Source organism: Xenopus laevis, chromosome 5L (assembly GCF_017654675.1).
Source record: "Xenopus laevis strain J_2021 chromosome 5L, Xenopus_laevis_v10.1, whole genome shotgun sequence".
NCBI lineage: Eukaryota > Metazoa > Chordata > Amphibia > Anura > Pipidae > Xenopus > Xenopus laevis.
The window spans coordinates 107,035,828-107,055,451 of record NC_054379.1 but is presented as its reverse complement, the minus strand read 5'-3'; the positions used below and the strand labels follow the sequence as shown (position 1 = coordinate 107,055,451).

The 19,624-nt window shown below is 37.1% G+C and overlaps 1 protein-coding gene across 5 annotated transcripts in view; it reads right to left on the bottom strand.

Annotated features, from left to right (window-relative positions):
• The window catches only part of armc9.L (armadillo repeat containing 9 L homeolog), a 76,239-nt gene that overhangs the window by 34,557 nt on the left and 22,058 nt on the right, over positions 1–19,624 (bottom strand). For all 5 annotated transcript variants that reach the window (XM_018241339.2, XM_041562270.1, XM_018241338.2 and 2 more), the window contains 5 exon segments: positions 19,246–19,401; positions 15,779–15,871; positions 14,442–14,466; positions 10,725–10,882; positions 8,069–8,167 (listed from right to left, as the gene is read on the bottom strand). In XM_018241339.2, coding sequence (XP_018096828.1) covers positions 8,069–8,167; positions 10,725–10,882; positions 14,442–14,466; positions 15,779–15,871; positions 19,246–19,401 — 531 coding nt within the window.

The following is a 19,624-nucleotide window of genomic DNA, read 5'->3' as shown; positions in this document are numbered from 1 at the left end:
TGCTCTCCTGGAACTCCTAAAACAGTTACCAGCCAGCCAGTTAAACATACTTACTCTTGTTACAACTTAAAGGTGTTGTTCACTCTTGAGATAACTTTTAGTATGATGTACAGAGTGATATTCCGAGATAATTTGCAATTTGTTTTAGTTTTTTATTATTGAAGGTTTTTGAGTTATTTAGCTTTTTATTCAGCAGCTCTTTGATTTGCATTTCAAGCAATCTGGTAACTAGGGCCCAAGTTACCCTAGCAACCATGCATTGATTTTAATAAGAGAATGGAATATGAATAGGAGAATCTGAATAGAAAGATCAGCAATACAAAGTAGCATTAACAATACATTTGTAACCTTACAGAGTATTTGTTTTTTTAGAAGGGGACAGCGACACCCATTTGAAAGCTGCAAAGAATCAGAAGAATACAAATAACTATAAAAAATAAATAACGAAAACCATTTGAACTGATGGTTCTATAACATACTAAAAGTTACTTTAAAGGTGAACCACCCCTTTAAACGAATTGTTCAGTGTAAAAATAAAAACTGTGTAAATAGATAGGCTGTGCAAAATAAAAAATGTTTCTAACATAGTTAGTTAGCCAAAAATGTAATGTGTAAAGGCTGGAGTGATTTGATGTAGAACATGTCAGTCAGATCACTACTTCCTGCTTTACAGCTCTCTTGGTTTACACTGACTGGTTACCCTGGCTACCAATGTGTTGTAGCCTGCTCGCACAACCCTGGCCTTCAGCAGTTCAGCGCCTGGTGCACGGTGTTGGAGGGATCGGCACCCTCCTCAGCAAACTATCCAAGAAAACACTGGCACTCAAAGGCAAGCAACAGCAGGGTTATACCCTTGCGTATTTATTCTGAAAACGTGCAACGTTTCGGGGTCAGACCCCTTTGTCAAGCCAGTTACCCTGGCTACCAGGCAGTAACCAATCAGTGACTTGAGGGGGGGCCACACGGGTCATTTCTGTTGCTTTTGAATCTGAGCTGAATGCTGAGGATCAATTACAAACTCACTGAACAGAAATGTACCATGTGGCCCCCCTTCAAGTCGCTGACTAACTCAAAGTTATAGAGCTGAAAAGCAAGAAGTTGGATTCTGGCTGTTTTATTAGACATCTCTTCACTCCAGCCTTTATACATTACATTTTTGGCTAACTAACTATATTAGAAACATTTTTTATTTTGCACAGCTATCTATCATCTATTTACCCAGTTTTATTTTCACACTGAACTATTCCTTTAAGGCTAATGCCACACCAGACTGAAAAAGTCAATCTGCTCCCATCCACAGAAAATCTAAAGACTTTCATTACAAGATTTGATCTGTGTCTGCATCCAAACCTATGAACCACAGTGTTCCTCTTCCCCCCTCCTCTCCTGTTGCGTCTGCCCGGTGTTGGTTAGAGAGACTAGTGTACGGGAAGGGGTACGCCCCGATACGTTACATCATGTTACATTGTTATATTGTTTCTTGGTCTCCCTCTGGTTTGCCAATTTGATCTTATAAATACGATTATTAATTTTAAAAAAAGCACATAATGAAACATTCATGTGCATCAAGAATCTCCAGGCCCGAGAGCTGTAGTTCTTCTACAATTTGAGGACTGGAGGAAAGAAAACTGTAGACCTGCTGAGCTACCGATCTTTAAAAAAAAAATTAATGGAGGGCAGATCCTTTATAAGAAAAAAAAGGGTGCAAGAGTCAAGGCTCTTACCCAAAAATAATACAAACCAAGGAAATCCCCTTGACAAAGGACTTGGTGTTCAAAGCATTGGGGTTTTTTGGTATGTACCAAATTATTTGTTTAAATGACTTTGTAATTATACATTGTTCTAAGTATATGCTTTATTAATTCACTTATTTGCATACTTTAAGTGTCTGTATTAATGATGTGGTGTGTACAGTAACTTTTTGTATGTGTACGTGACAGAAAAAGATCGACAGGGAGAGGGATTCGAACGCTTTAAAGGAAAAGGAAACAGACCCTGTGGTCTGGGCCCCCTTTTCCCCATGCCCCCCAGAGACCAGGGTCTGCTTCCTCTATAATTACCCCACTGGATTAATTCTCTCTCAGTTGGGTTCAAGTATGAGGAACTGTTTTAAAAATTTGGATTAATTGGATAAAATGGAGTCTATGGGAGACTGCCATCCCATAATTCGGAGCTCTCTGAATAATGGGTTTCCGGATAATGGATCCCATACCTGAACTAAAGGATTGTCAAGTGCTGTGACTCTCTATTTATTCACCATGCAAAAGCCACATTTACAGATAAAATCCTTGGTGGCTAGAAGTGACATGCATGCTAATTACACCACTAGCTCATAATATAAAAAGGGAGACATAAAAAAATTATTTTACTCAGGTTTAAAGATATGCAGCTGCAACAACTGGCATAAAGATTTGCTTAGATATTCTGTATATCTGTGGTTTAGAAAGAACATGAAGAAATGACATAGGGATTGAGGGACTGACAGAGTTGGATAACTGGGTGTCTGTCTCATATACTATGTACTCAAGAGTGATCTTGGTAGATGGGGCTCCCCTCTGCAGCTGTATTATACATATACACATAAAGAGCTACTTACAGTCTTGCTTATTGCTAAATGAGTAGTTATCGGCAGGTGTAAGGAAATACATTGGAATTTTAGTAATAATGCTGTACAGTAGCTAAAAAACATGAAGGATAGCACCAGATTTTTGAGCCTAACTTTGACGCTAGTCTAATCGTTGAGCCATATTATCTGGATTTTTAAGATGTTTTCAGTAGCAACTCCAGAGATGTGGAAGACAAAAGGATATATCCCTGTGCACTTGGTCAGATGATCGCATATCCTGCTTTTCATATCCTTTTACTGAATGGAATGCACTGCCCAAAGGCAATGGCTGTTCTTCAGAGAGAAAACAAGCTGTGTCGGTTATACAGAAGCAAGGCACTCTGGCACCTTACAGGATTCCTTTTATTTTGAAATTAAATCTGAACTCGGTTTAACCCTTGCATGCTGGGAAAAGCATAAAATTAAAGCAAAATAACATCCTAACATGGAGGGGCATATTTATCAAGGGTCGAAGTTCGAAGTTAAAAAAAACTTTGAACTTCGAATTCAAAAAGACCAACCGAATAGAGGTTGAAGGTTTTTGGTGGTCGAAATTATCACTATTCGGTCTACTTCGAATCGCAAAAGCGAAGGAATAGCGCCTTCGATCTACTTCGATTTAAAGTTTTTCCCCTAAAAAACTTTGATCTCTCAAACTCCACCAATTGCCTCCATATAGGTTCTAAGAGGTCCCCCATAGGCTAAAACAGCACTTTGGCAGCTTTTCGGTGGCGAAGGATCGAAGTCAAAGTTTTAAAGAGACAGTACATGATAAATTTCGATATTCGTTTTTTTTCAACTTCGAATCGAAGTTGGACTATTCAATTGTCGAAGTACCCAAAAATTACTTCGAAATTCAAAGTTTTTTACTTCGAAAATTCACTTCGACCTTTGATAAATTTGCCCCGAAATGTATAGTTACAAGATGTCAATAGATTTTGCCCTAGAGAAGATAAAGCACGTCTTTCATTACTTGTTTTATAATAGGAAGCAAAATATACAGAACCAGTTGACGCACAATTACACTTATGGATGTATTAAAAAGGGACACAGACATGCACCACAACCGATTTTTCATTATAGCCGGCGGAAGACAAGGGGAAGCCATTCGGGGAGATTAGTTGCCCCAAAGAAGAGGCGATAAGTTGCCAGGCAACTGAATCTCCCCGAATCGCCAGACGTGCCCTTACCCTAAAGATACCTCTGTCTATAAGCTACACTAGAAAAACTTCTTTAATTTCTAGAATCAAAGCTCTACAACTTAATATTTCAGGACAAAAATCTTGAAAGTTCCTTTGAAAAATGGCTTTTTGTCTAAACATTGGGGTAATTCTCTTTCATACTTGTATGCTGTTTCTTGCTGGGTGGTATGTATCTTTATGGCCCTGATGATCACTGTAAATGTGTGCGGACTTGTATATGTTGTAATGTTTGTTACATATAAATATTTGATAAAAAAAATTTTTATTGCCGTACCACCTGCTTTTTGTTCTTGATTTTTTGTGTTTATTTGGCCGTTTATATCTGCCCATGTATGGGAGCCTTCCTTTTCCTCCTATACAAATGACTCACAAAAAGCTGAACATTCACATAAGCAAAGCACCCTTTAATGTGTTTAGTACAGTACATTTTTATGCATAATTATTATTTATATAGAGCCATTGTCTCCTGCGGCGCAATCGGTTTGCATAAATAGTTACAAAAGTTATGGAAACCTGCCTAGCACAAACTAAGAAGTCTTCTTTGTCATCAGTCATATGTTAAATAATTATTAGGTCAGTACATGGCCCACAAACACATTTGCTAACCTATTCTGTCTTTCCTGTGCAAGCAATCAGTGTTGTCTTACAACTCATTATAGGTAAAAAGGACACAGTCAGTATGTCATATCAATGGGAAGGAAAAGTCAAAATAAAAGCAAGTTACTATGAAAACTAATCAGCTAAAAAATAAACAAGAATCTGAGGGTAAAATGTGACATGAGCATGCTTCATTCTTTTCTACCAGACACTGTATATTCAATAGTTCTACTATGCTCAGTTGCCAGAAAATATAAAATGATTATACAGTGCAGTTATGGGTCTGCAACCGATTGGGAACCTGCCCATTATCAATGCTAAATGATTTGACTGACCACTGTGGGGGTGATGGAAATGCATGCAAGTTTAGAATGATCAAATGCAAGTATAAGTTTGTGCCTCATTTGCTCTCATTAACAATAAGGTGGATCAACAAAGAGTTAATTACTTCAAAACCTGCATAGACAGCGATCACGCCTAGTGGTTTTAAAGATGAAGATCCCAGTGCAATTCAGCGCACAATGCAACAGGCAAGGGATGCAGAGCAGCAACATCATCTTGAACTTACATTATCCTCATGGCACGAGCCCAAACAGTGATACCCCTGATGAGGACATACCAATACCGTAAAATAAAGTGTCAGACAGAAAGGAAGAGAAAGATAACACAAGAGAATATCAGTAGAATATTCTACTAACCTGCATCAGTTAAAAACAGACATGTGTTTTCAGATGAAAGTACAGCATTTACTATAAAGTCACTAAAAATAAATGGAAAGTTGACCATCAAGGGGACATTGTTTTTAAAGAAGATAAAGAAGCAGGGCTGACCGGCACTCAAACGGATCCACAAGACCAGAGATATTCAGTTAAAAGATAAATTTATTGGTAGAAATATTTAAATTATAGCTTCATCTCCATCCACCCTAATTTTGTTTTTAAAAACACATTCCCTTAAAGGGGTTGTTCGCCTTTGAGTTTACATTTAGTATGATGTAGAGAGCGATATTCTGAGATGATTTACAATTAGTTTTCATTTTCTATTTCTGGTTTTTGAGTTATTTAGCTTTTTATTCAGCAGCTCCCCCGTTCTCAGGTTCAGCAATCTGGTTGCTAGGGTCCAAATCACCCTAGCAACCATGCACTGATCTGAATAAGAGACTGGAATATGAATAGTTGAGGGCCTGAAAAGAAAGATGAGTAATAAAAAGTAATTCTATACGTTTGTAGCCTTAGAAAGCATTTGTTTTTAGATGGGGTCAGTGACCTCCATATGGAGGTCTATTTCCTCTTATACAGAATTGGGGATTGCCAATAGCATATGCAGACAAGGCCACTTGGGCGGAAGTGTTGGAATGCCCACTCACACCTGGGCCCGCAAGGAGCTTCCAGATACCCTGCCACTCCAACATTGAGGAATACAGAATACAGGTTAAGCAAATAATAAACATTTTTATATTTTTTTCTCTGAAATAATAAACCAGTACCTTGTACTTGATGGTAACTAAGCTGCATGAATCCACATGTTAAAATGATTTTCAGCAGACTTGTGGTATGGTGATCCAAATTATGGAAAGATCCTTTATCCAAAAAAACCCAGGTCCTAAGCATTCCAGATAATATACCCTATTCCTATACTATTCTACTATGAATGAAGGCTTGCCCTGCTTTACTGCTGTAATTACCACAACCATTTGGGTGTGCACATTAGTGGGTTGTAATTGTGTACTACATGCACCATGATTCTCACAGACCACACAGGGAGGCAATAATCAGTTTTCTATCTCATACTAGTCCAGTTGGCTTTTTACTCTTTGATAATACACTCACTGTCCTATTCTTATTTTACCCCAAACCAAAATTCAGATCGTTCAGCCATTTTAGACTAGCCTATTAAAAGATACAGGAAAGGTAAAACAATTCCTTTTTGTGTCCTTTACTTATAATGTATTTTACTTTACTTATACCAGTATTTTGTCATTATGCCACTTTGTAGCTCAATTATAGGAAAGAGTGGAATTTAAACAGCCATGGAAACATTCCATTCCCTTTCTTACATAAGTATAAAATAAAATACAGTTTCCAATATTTGCAGAAGAGGGCTAAGACGCAAGGTAAAGGAAATTTATGGGTTGGAGCACCAGAATGGCCTTTCCTCAAAGCCATTTGAATTGATGACCATGCTATATAAATAAGTTGCAATTGGTTGCTCTATACTGAAAATTTCCCACATGAATCAGACTGATTGTGGCCAGCCTTACTAAGATGAGGGACAAAGAAAAGACCAGAGGTCTGTAAGTAACTAAACTATACACAATATTAACAGATATATTAAATTAAATTATTTACTTTTAAAACTAACCCCATATGTAATAGAAGGTGCAAAGTTTGCCACGGTGCAGTGTGTTCTCCCATCCCATAAAAAATGTTATAGAGATAGGACAACAGAAATATAAACTCTTGTATTAGAAATGCATTCATAGTCTCAAGACATATATGTTAGAAAATAAATCTTCATCTCAAAAATTCCCTCAATTAACATTGCAGCTTTGCTTAGATTAGTATTGTCTGCCCCACCCACCAACTGCATTATGTCTCACTAGGGGCCAAACAACAGTCTGGAAAGCAACTTTTTAAAGTTTAGATTTAAACTACATTAAGCTTAAATGCTTATAGGAACATTTCCATGTCAAGCTGTTACTGGCCCTTTTATTAGCTTTGCTTCTCAATAGCAGCAATGATACAGGACTTGAAACTTGTCACAGGGGGTCAACATCTTGGAAAGTGTCTGCGACAGTCACATGCTCAGTGGGCTCTGAGCAGCTGTTGATGAGCTAAGTTTAGGGGGCGTTGCAAATTTACAAGCATAAAATGAGGTTGGTCTGTAATATAATCTGATACTGCAGGGCTGATTATTAAATTCTGATGCTAGTTGCACTGGTTTCTGTGCTGCCATGTAGTAATTATAGTATTAATTACTAATCAGCCTTATATTGTACTGTATATTGTGAGTGGGTCCCTAAGCTCAGTAAGTGACAGCAGCACAGAGCATGTGCAGTGAATCAGCAAAAAAGAAGATGGGGAGCTACTGGGGCATCTTTGGAGACACAGATCTTCTCCGCTAAAGGGCTGTGGATGCATTGGGCTAGTGCAGAAGCCTAAAACATAATGTACAACATTTCTAGCCTACTTATTTAGTTAGGCTTTAGTTCTCCTTTAAGTAAATCTTGGTAAATTTAATAAAAGCTATGTTACTTGTGTGACTAACCTGCAAATACATTAGCTGAACCACTCCTGTACTGAAATTGTGGATTTATTCTTAAGCAAACAAGGATTGTGCTTGGAATGCAAGAGGTAGCAAATTCTCTTTACAACACCGCAGCCAGCGGGAGAATAAAGTCATGTACCAAGGGCCTGAATGTTAGTTTAGTTTAATGACACCTGCTTCATAAAATCCACCAAATAATGACTATACAAATAATTTACAGAAAGACTTCTAATAATTTCCTAATAAAGTATTTATAAAGTTTAATATTTAACCCAGAAAAAATGCTTAACCTTTTGATTACCAAAGAAATTAATTCTGCGGTCTCTAAATATGGTTGTTTGTATGACTTTTTACATTGCTGTTGGTCTTATAAAGAAGTTCATCAATATGTACTTACAGTTCCAGGGCGGGTAAAATCGATACTCTGAGCTGAGCTTTGCTTCATTTGGGCGCTGAAAAGCCTTGTGCATACACTTTGCAGGTATTCTGGAGTGATCTGTAGACATGGACAAGAACATTACTGGACCTTTACAGGAGTTATAAAACATGATCTACACTTTTGTAACATACTACGTAGCATATATCATAAGTTTTGGAAAAGAACACTCTGACTTTCAGCAGCTCTCTGCAATGTGAGCAGGATCCAATGACGTATAGATCCCTGTGGATAATCATCCATCTACTGAATAAGAGACATGATGATGTTCATCAGGCCAGGTGAGGACATCATCCATATTATGGGGTCAATAAAAAGAAGTAGGCCTCTGCACAAAGGTTACAATAAAGGTAATTTAATCAACCATTGCATAACTCCATATACCTGTACTGTAAAGTAAGTGGTTTTAGAGTTGAAGCCTCAAATGGAGGCCTAACCTTTGGTCAATCTCCATTAGCTCATAATGCGGTCACAGATATCTTGGCATATCAGCCATTTAGCAATCATTCCAAGAGAATCAAAGAAAACTATTTTTTTAGATTTATATCTAGCAGTAACTTATCTTCAGTTTGGGTTTTCAGGTGTATGTAGAGCAAATCAGCATTATCTTCAAATATCAGAAAAGGTAACCTTCAGCCTGGGCACCCCTGCCACTGCTTCAGGCCCTCCTGGTAGGCAGCCCCCCACCAAGGGTTTATAACATAAGGGCTTGAGATCAGTCTCAAACAAATTACTTGGTAAATAGTAATACCTGTACTACAAGATATTACATAACGGAAACATCAGGATTAAGTGAATACTACAGTATAGATATACTAAAATGTATGGAAACAGTTGAAAATTGCATTACATTTCATTTGCCCAATGCTGCCACCTGCTGGATATTTTATTTATTGCGTGAAGTTTTAGGTTTGTCGCAGACTCCAGTGTGTACAATGCAATGATAAATCTTCATCACACTGCAAAAATCCAGTTTCACTGCATTGGTGTTTTAACACTCGATAACAAGAGAAAATGTGAATACAGTGGGGTGGGGGACACAGCATAAGATGTTATTGAAGGGCAGACAGAGGGAAGCAAACCAAAATATTGGGTCAGTTGCTCCCATGGTTGCAAACAGTCCTTAAAATAAGTGGTGCACGAACACTAAGTGTCCCTGAGGCATCAGTAAAAGAATGACATCCTTATTAAATCTTTCAGCCATGTTTTCCCAAACGATGCATGTGTCAGGACAGCATTTAACTTACAGTTAACCCCAAAAAATCTTTGGACAGAGTTTTAAATAAAACTCAGATGCAGTTGAACTGCAGACTTTAAGCTGTAATTCAGCGGGTTGAACAAAAAGATTGTATAAAAATGTGAGGCACTAAGGCCTTTTTTTAGCACAATCAATTCATTTCAGGGGCTCAAAAGCAATTGGACAATTGACTCAAAGGCTATTTCAATGGCAGGTGTGGGCAAGGCTTATTACCATGGGCAGGTGTGGGCAATGATTTTGTTATGTAATTATCAATGAAGCAGATAAAAGCCCTGGAGTTGCTTTGAGGGGGGGAGGGCTTGTATGTGGAAGATTTTGCTGTGAACAGACAACATGCGGTCAAAGGTGATGTCCATGAGTTCAAGACTTCAGGCTGTCATTGCCAGCAAAGGGTTTTCAACCAAGTATTAGACATGAACATTTTAATTTTGTCCAATTGATTTTGAGCCCCTGAAAGAGATTGTGCTAAAAAAAGACTTTAGTTTCTCAAATTTTTATGCAATCTTTTTGTTCAACCCACTGAATTAAAGCTGAAAGTCAACTGTTCAACTGCATCTGAGTTGTTTCATTTAAAATTCATTGTGGTAATGTACAGAATCAAAATTAGACAAGAGTTGTTTTTGTTCAAAGATTTATGGGCCTAACTGTATGAAGACTTATAAAGCATTTACAAAACCATGTATGATGTAAAAACAGGGTTATTTATGTTGAACAAAATAGCTGTAGTTGTTGCACAAATTGACACCGTACGTTAATGTTTTGCATCAGCCAATAGAGGCAACAGGAGTGCTACCCTGTCATCTTCATGACATTAGCTGAAGAAGTCCAGATCTTCCTCAACCCATGAGCAAGGTCAGTATTCTTAGTTGCAAGTAATAATGAATTGGCTGTACTGAACAGACTCAACAACTTGTTTAAAGGGATTCTGTCATGATTTTTTTTTTATTTCTAAATTACACTGTTTAAACTGTAAATAAGTCATTCTACGATATAAAATTTCATTCCTGAACCAGCAAGTGTATATTTTTAAGTTGTAATATTAGTGTAGGCAGACATCTCAGGTCATTTTGCCTGGTCATGTGTTCAGAAAGAGCCTGCACTTTAGGATTGATCTGCTTTCCGGCAGGCTGTTGTTTCTCCTACTCAATGTAAATGAATGTGACGCAGTGGGACCTGGCTTTTTCTATTGAGTGCTGTTCTTAGATCTACCAGGGAGCTGTTATCTTGTGTTAGGGCGCTGCTATCTTGTTACCTTCCAATTGCTCTGTTGTTCTTCTAATATGAAAGCAGGTTGTCTGATACATTGTTACTCACAGATTTATCCAATAATAATAAAAAATTCTTAATTTTGTTCATTACCAGTTTCCCATTGATTGTAGCCTCCAGAGAGTCAACAAGATCAGCAGTGACCCCAATCAGGTTATGGTAATCAGACTGCATCTTGTTGAAGCATTTCTTATAGGTACGAGCCTTATGCTCAGTCTCCATAAGCTGCTGCTGTAACTGCTGCAGTTGCTCTGAAAGAAAGAAGGAAAAGTGGTAAAAAAATTAAAGGAATGTCAGTAACACAATGAATCCAGCTAAGGAACACTGCCACATCAAGACTGTTGCTAAAACTGGCATTAGAATGAACAGTTACAGTTTTTTTTTTTTGTTTCAATTGAAATAAGTAACACTGCTGTGGAGCAAATTGCCTCCGTAAACGTTTAAATCTATTGTCACAAGTGCATATACTCCAATTTAGCCTCTACGCTTTACATGGGTGTGCATTAACAAGACTGTAATTTGCCTTTCAGTGCACTGATTTTACACAGAAAATGCACACTTGGATAAATTGTATGCACACTGACAGGTGAATTACTGTTCTGTCAACAGAAAAATATATGGAGTGGAAGGGGCCAAAAAGGCAGAGAAAACGCAACATGACTGTAGCTTTAAGTTTGTAGCATGACCCGATAAAGATGACAAAAGAATACAGAAATTTGGCTGTGTGCTCACACACAAGATAAGCTACCTACTAGCCAAGGAAACTTCCCCTTTAAGCCAAAAAAATGGCTTTTAATCAGTTATATTAAAATACTTACTCCATCATCCACTTTAGCACTATTAGCTGTCTCTTTAGGTAAGTCTCATACACAAGTATTCAATGTACAGTAGAATTATTACATTCAAAACCCCAGGTACCCAAAGTAATTCCAACCAATTTATGGGTGAAGTATAAGATATGTGTACTGTGCTTCTCTTATTGTACCAACGCCATAACAATAAAGTTCAAATAGACTTATTATTATGGAAGGTTAAAGTCCAAGAAAATAAGATATGGGGTATATGGTATATCTCCACTGGCAACATGAATGGGATTGAATGCTCATAAATCAGTAAAGGGTTGAAGATTTTTGTTGTGATGTATGAGTGAGTTAGAATATGGTGTGATATCCCTGTACAAAAGTTGATTATGGCTCAAGGTGGCAGAGGAGTCAAGCTAAGTGATTTACACAATAAATAATTCACTCCTGTCCCATATTTATGCGTAATTTCTTGAGGGCCAGCCACTGGTTTTAGGCATAATTCGTAAGGGGGAGTCATAGTACAAAGGTTATTGCCTTTTTACAAAAATTTAAAGAGATATACTATTATTTCCTTGTTTACACTAAATGTGTCCAGGCAACAGTGGATACCTGACAATCCCACCAAGGAACAGGAGGCCAGCCGAGATAAAAGAAATAATAGCTCAGAAGTTGGAAAGAAGAAGTGATGAGTGAGGGCAAACTAAATGGATATGTGATACAGAGGTGTGGCTAAGCCTTGCTGACTGAAGAAAGGTAGATTACAAGGCCCCTAGTTACTACTAAATGAAGTGTTGACTGGCTAACTTTCTACAGCTTTCTAACTTTCTTAAATATTTGGTTCCCACAGATACTTTAACAATGAAATACACCTGATATGATATGCATGATATCTGAGATACTGGTGAAGTAAACAACTTTCCCTCAAATTTCTTGCAGGCTTACATAGGCTACATAGGCAAAACTATCATTACGTTTGGGGTACTCTGAAGTGCACATCATATGGGGATCACTGAATGCAAGCTTTGGTATAATAAACATAGATCCTTTTCTTTGTGTTAATTCTAGACTAGTAACGGTCTAACTACTCCTTGAGGAAGGATGGTGCGAGTGGAATCATTTTGTACTTATATAAAAATAAATATGTAAATCTATATAATAGAATAATAGATAGATTAGCTATATATATATATATATATAAAGTCATGAATTTAACAGTAAATTACATCCCTATAAACAGTGCTTACTGATATAATCGGTTATAGTTGTAGCATTGTGATGTAATTTCTGTCAAGGACTTTGTATAGAAAGAGCACACCTATGGCCAATGCCTTTTCAATCCATTTATTGCAGCAGAAAATTTTTTGGTTTCTGAAGCAGCCAGGAAGTGTGGAAGTGGTGTGCTGAGGAATTTTGTATTTCTGTCAAGGACTCACTGAAACTTGTGTATTATAATAAATAAAGTACCCCCTGTTGCCAGGCCCGGAATTCCTTGTCTGGCACCCCTAGGCCGCCAGGTCCTAGAGCCCGCCTCCTTTGTCGCACACCGCCCTCATGTAGCTTACTAAAGCTAAACGTATTTCTGGTCTATTTGCTGTGTGTATTTACCTAAAGTAAATATTGTGATTATTATACAAATGTATTAGATACAAAGAGAACAATGTAATAATTTCCTAATTAATCATTTTCCATTCACAGTTTTCTTGAAAACAGTTTTTTAATAAATCTGCCGACAAGGTTTTCAGCGGTGCTAGAGTTTACTTTTTTTTTTTAATTTGCAAATATTACTGGTTATTGCATCAGTCACAAAGTTTGTTAATGTTAGGCAATCCACATTAAATTCCATTAAGTAAAAATAGACAGTACAAACATTTCTGTTGATATTTTCTAAGATTAAAATGCGTTTAGCACGTATTACTAGATATTTAAATATGCAATATAATTGCACAATTCTCAAGTCGTTTCATATTTGATTATATTAGATATGGAAGTTAAAGGGCAAACAGATTCATGTGATTACTACACACTCCCTCCCAGAACTGATAACCATCATTTTAAATGCTTAAAAAATGTTGCACTTCCCTGCCCATGGCTTCTATCCCACTGTTTCTTTACAGATACAAACTGAGTTTCATTAACCTATTTTCTCTACTGAGGAAAATAATACATTAAACACCTGTTTTACTAAGAAGAAAAATACAGTGAATCATCAACACATAGGGGCACATTACTTAAGGGGTATAGTGACTAACATTGGCGATGATTTGCCAGCGTGAAGTAATTTAGTCACTTCGCTAGCGAAGGAGATAGATGCTAGTGTTGTTTTGCACTCTAACGGCAGCCGAATTTTCGCCTTGGCGAATGGACTTAACTCCGCAAATTCACTAAGATGCGGATTTTACTGAATGTTACCAGGCGGAGTGCAATGGAGTGCATAGACTTCCTCAATTTTATAAAAAAAATCCCGAAATACGCTGGCGTCTTTTCCTTTTTTCAGAGTGATAGCCTGCAAAAGTGCTTAAAATTTTTTTTTGGGTAACTGGGTTCCGCCATACATTTTCTAACATATGGAACACAAATTATACAGTGGGCTCATGTGTAGGGTATTATAACAACTCTATTTTCTTTATTAAGATTCCCTGGACTTGTGTAATGTAATGTACTTGCTGCAACATATATGTCCATTATACGTTATGATTTCCCACCGTATGCAAATTAGCCTGAGCGAAGACCTCTAACGAAGGTGTGCTAGGCATAATTGAACGCTAGCGCATCTTCACTTTGATTGCCGACGTAACGCTAGCGAAAATTCGCCAGCGTTTGGCACCCTGGACACAACTTCGCATTTTAGTAAATTAGCGTTGTCTGAGTAAATTTTCGACTGGCGAAGTGTAGCGATGGGTGCGTAGCCGTCGCTGGCGAATGTGCGCAGGTTAGTAAATTTCCCCCCATATATCAAACCTATGTCATAACAATATTGCAGAAAATGTGTAGCTCATTTTACATTTACCTTGGTTGTTATGCAAACTCTCTTTCTATATTATGAAGAGGTTAAGGAAAACGAACGTACAAATACGAAAAACGTTCATTGTGATTCAAAATCCATATCTGTTGAAGGTTTGTCTGTTGGTTCATGAATACATTACATAGCTGCAAGAGTGAATACAAACTAGAATGTGAATTCTCTGTTAAAAGCTTCTTGCAGATTTTTGTCAATGATCTCAAAATTTACAGCAAAAAAGCTTTGCAAGTGGCAGGTAATTCCAGGGGTGATTCTTGCCATTATGCTGCCTGAGGCGGCCTTCTTTTGCCGCCACCACCCCCTCACCACGGCACTCACCTTTACAGCGCCAGAGAGGGCAGGGGTGCAATTGCGCTCTCTGTACTAGAAGAGCCGAATTTCCATAAACCGGAAATTCAGCTCTTAGTTACCAGGAGCGGCATTTTTGGCAACCAGGGGGCGCTGCCACATGAGGCGAGTGGCTCAACTCGCCTCATTGGTGGAGCGCCCCTGGGTAATTCATATGTGGGCATGTACAGTACAAGTAAAACAAGCCTGCAAATAGACCGGCATACTGTATTCTACATTTTATTAAACTATCTGTATTGGTAAGTGTCAAGGTCACAATGCCAATAGGAAGTAGGGAGTAAGGAGAAAGTTAGTCCTGGGGAACAGGCAGATCACCGAAAATTAGGCAAGTTATCCAGAGAGCTCAGACAGCAATCAGGAAATAGGCCAAAAGTCAATAACTAGGAACTACAGAAGAGCCATAAATATCTTGCAAATGATATGCTTTTAAAGAGTGCTTAGTGAGATCATTAATTATAATTGTGTCACATTACTACAAAGCTTTTTATTGTTAAAAAAAAATGCACCACATGTGTAAAATATAAAGATATTAAAACTTATCTCGGATTTCCATCACTTGTATATAACAACTCTATGTCTTTTTAAGGTCATGGAAATCTGTGACACATAATATACTTACGTTTCACAATTAGGTGGACATTTCAAGGAAAAACAATTCAGTCTAATGATTCTGGCTACTGCCTGCTTAAAATGCCATGTAAACAATTTTTTTTAGAATCATTTTTTACGCCTAAATTTAATTTAATTTACTTAACTTCTGAATTGTCAATTGACATACCTTACACAAGTTCTAAAGTAGTGCAAAACAATGGCATAAAATACGATTGAGCAAGTGTAAAAGAAAATAAACACCTTTATCAATATGCTATGTTAAACCATTTTTTAAAAATGTTTTTCTGGCATAAAATCATTTAGTACAATTTGATTCTGCAATGTAAAGAGGAATCAATGAGAATGATTGATGAAGCAAAGGATACATATAATGTGATGAGTTTGGGGGTACTTGCAGCTTTTAGTATGACTGAGAGAAACTTTTCCAGCCTCATCTTCAGTTCAGCCTCCCATGACTCCTGAGGAAAAATATAAATGATACATGTTAAATATGCCTTGTAGCACCTTATAGATTGTGAACAAGCTGCAAGCAGTACTCTAACTCACCTGTTTCATTCTGCAACCTCTCATTTTTCAACAATTGTTATTTTAAAGCGTAACTTGCTGGTGCAATGTAAAAAAATCATGAAAATTATGAGAGCATAATTTATTTTCCTTACAAATAAGAATGCATGGGACATAAATGAAGAGGCACAAGAAGATTCAGCCATCTGAAAATGACATGCTAGTGCAGAGCATCCTATGTTCCAAAGAGATTTTGTTTTAATTAGTCATTCTAAAATGTAATAGTCTATATTTACCTGGGAACCTTAGCTGGCCATAGACGCAAAGACCGCGCATAGCTCATCCCAACAAATTTCGTACCATGGCGATCGGTTGTTTAGTCGATAGGACAGGTTGAAAGATTTCTGTCAGCTATAATATCTCTGCATGTATTGCCTATCTGACCATATAAATGGGTGACTGTCACTACAATTTGTAGGATATAACTTTCGTACGATTGCAGTCTGTCAATTAATGGAAAGATCACCGTCTGATTTGCTCGTTTTACTACTTTATTTAATCTGAATGGTTAGTTGCAGTTTGGAAGATTGTAATGTACGATCGTTCCTCGGATATGATGAAATGTGCACATCTATGGCCAGCTTTACTATACTTGAAATGGTAATTAGCACTAATCAATGACAAATGGCCCTAATGTATTACACACAATGTAGGTTTTGCTTCTTTGTCAACATACTTTTTTTTGTTCCAAATACCCCTTTGGCTGCTCTCTCAACACATCTCTAATAACCATGTGTCCTCAGAAAACATATAAAAGGATAAGGCCTCATTCACTGCATATTGTAACCTAGGTTTGTGATGTACTTGTTATCTCAATCTCAAGTAGGGATTGACTGAATCCTGGATTCAGTTCAGGATTTGGCCAAATCTGAGCCATTTTTAATAGGATTCAGATTCAACCAAATCCAAGTGCCTGGCTTTTCTGAATCCCAACCCTTCTAATCACGCGACTTCATCGTGCTACTTGTGCGGATTGCTTTTAACCCTACCTTTCCCTAATTTGCATATTTGTGAAAACCATTGATGTGAAGATTTCCTGCAGGGACAAATCTCCCAGTGTGCCACTGCCCTTAACCTAGAGGAACGTTACTTTCATTTGAAGCAGTAGGGAAAAAAACAATAGGAATAGGATGCGTTGAATCCAGTATTCAGTTAATACAATACATATTTTGCAGGATTCAAGCCGGCACTAATCCAAAACCTTAAAGGAATTGTTCTCCTGTAGATGAACTTTTAGTATGACGTAGAGAGTGATATTCTGAGACAATTTGCAATTGGTTATCTTTTTATTTGTGGTTTTTGAGTTATTTACATTTTTATTCAGAAGCTCTCCAGTTTGCAATTTCAGCAATCTGGATGGTAGGGTCCAAATTACCCTAACAACCATTCTTTGATTTGAATAAGAGACTGGAATATGAATAGGAGGGGGTCTGAATAGAAAGAAGACTAATACAAATTTGCAATAATGATAAATTTGTAGCCTTACAGAGCATTTGTTTTTAGAAGGGGTCAATGACCCACATTTGAAAGCTGAAAAGCTACAGAAGAAAAAGGCAAATAATTAAAAAACTAATCAAAAACAAAAGATAAATGGCAATTAAAAAGTTGCCTAGAATTAGCCATTCTATAACATACTAACAGAAAGTGAATCACCTCTTTAATATTAATGTGGCTTAAAAGCATTGAACAACTAAAAGTGACAAATCATTTTTAGGTTAGACAATTTTTGTTTGAACATGCAAATAAGGGTTTGGATTCCATTTTGGCCGAATCCAATAAATATAGTTTTGTTGCATAATTTGTAATAAACAATTCATAAGAAGGTAAGGCTCTTAAAATACTAAAAAAATAAAATATATTAGCCTAACCAGCAGTAAGAATGAATAGGACTCATTTAAATAAACAATGAGAAATCATTTGTTTTAAAATAAATTCCTTTCATGGCAAAAAACACAGCTACTACACAGATATCCTGACACAGTTGGGTTAAACAGTTACAGGACAAGCCAGAGAAAAATGCTCTGTTTATAATAAATTTGTCTTAAAAAAAAATTATAAAAAAAACTATTCAAAAATAGAACTGGACACAAACAGGAGCCAACATTGTACTATCAACTGTAAACATTTACACATATTTTATAATAAATAAGGATTTATACCTACTGTGGATCGCTGAACAGTACAGATGGGCCAAAAGTTTATTAATGTTAACATTTTAAAAATGACTAGTGGGTGGAGGAAAGGTGCAAGATGACCGGTTCATAATGGTGGAAGTGCCAGCAGGAATATGAGCTACATTTAAGCAATACACAAGGTTCACCTTGTCAAGTAGTCTACCTAAAGTACATGGGATTGGGATTGGCATGTAAGCAACCCAACTAATAGATCAAATTGTGAGATCAGTTGGCTAACTTACCAATCAGATATGAGCATTAAGTGGAACTGGACACAAATCCAGTCAGACTGAAAAAATGCATCTTACTGTGTGTGGGGCCAGTTGGCATTCTGATAAGCTCCTAAAACCTCAACCTATATCTAAGAATATTATTAGCTGTTCTTTTATATAAAGCAGTTTCTATTTCAAGCTTGGACAAAAGATACAATACATTTTTTTTTTACATTTTTATCCAATAATTATATAAAGCTACTTTTTGTGTACCATACAAGGGCCACACACAGATCTTTTGCTACATCAGAAGTAATCAATAGAGCAAGGATACACGACCAGGTGAGTACACTAAGGTATTTGATCAGATGCAAGGAAGATGGTATCCACGGAGAGCTTCAATGGCAAGGAGACTATGTGTACTTGCTTTGGTCAGGAGCAGAGCAGGGAGGGAGGGTTGCACAGTGGAAGAAGGAGAGAAAAGCCTGTTGCAAGCCTTGAACTCAGCTGGCACAGACAGATTTTAAATAGTTTTAAATCAGTTTTTATTGGATGTCAGACTTGACAAATTGACTAGGGCACTAATCAATAACAAAGGAGAGTGACTTTAGTCATAAGACCCAATCCCAACTTAGAGCTCAGGGAGAGAAAAAAATGTAGGTTTAAAGAAGTATTTTAAAAATGATAGAACATTTTAATAGATAATATATAAAGAGAAAGAAAATTATTTTATTCAACAAATGGAATTTTAATAGCGGAAAAAAATCACGATAGCTCCCCTTTTAAACTAGTCTACCATAAATCCAAGGTTCTTCATACCTATCCATTAGTTATACATGTCTGTGGAATAGTTCAAGCAAGTAATTCTTAATACGATATTACCTGAAAAATCTCTTTGAAGGAGGGATGTGCAGCTGGATTAGGAACAAATGGCAGTGCATAGAAGGGGAGGAACTCGGTTGTCTGGCTAAGAGCCGCCCCACTAGTTTCCAAGTATGTTTTAAAGTGAGAAATCCGCTCTTCACAATCCACACGATCCTAATAACAAACATAAAAAAGCCTAAATATTCAATTGAAAGAAATATTTCTCAACCATAGCACAACAGCAGACAGGGTTAACTTTTTGATGACAACCCTCTGAAAATTGCCAATTATTTATCCATTAACATTTGTATTTATTTAACCTAATTCAATAACCAGCCTAATGTTTTCTCACAGTACTTTCCCATCAGAAGCCTCAGTTCATATATGAAGGACCTCG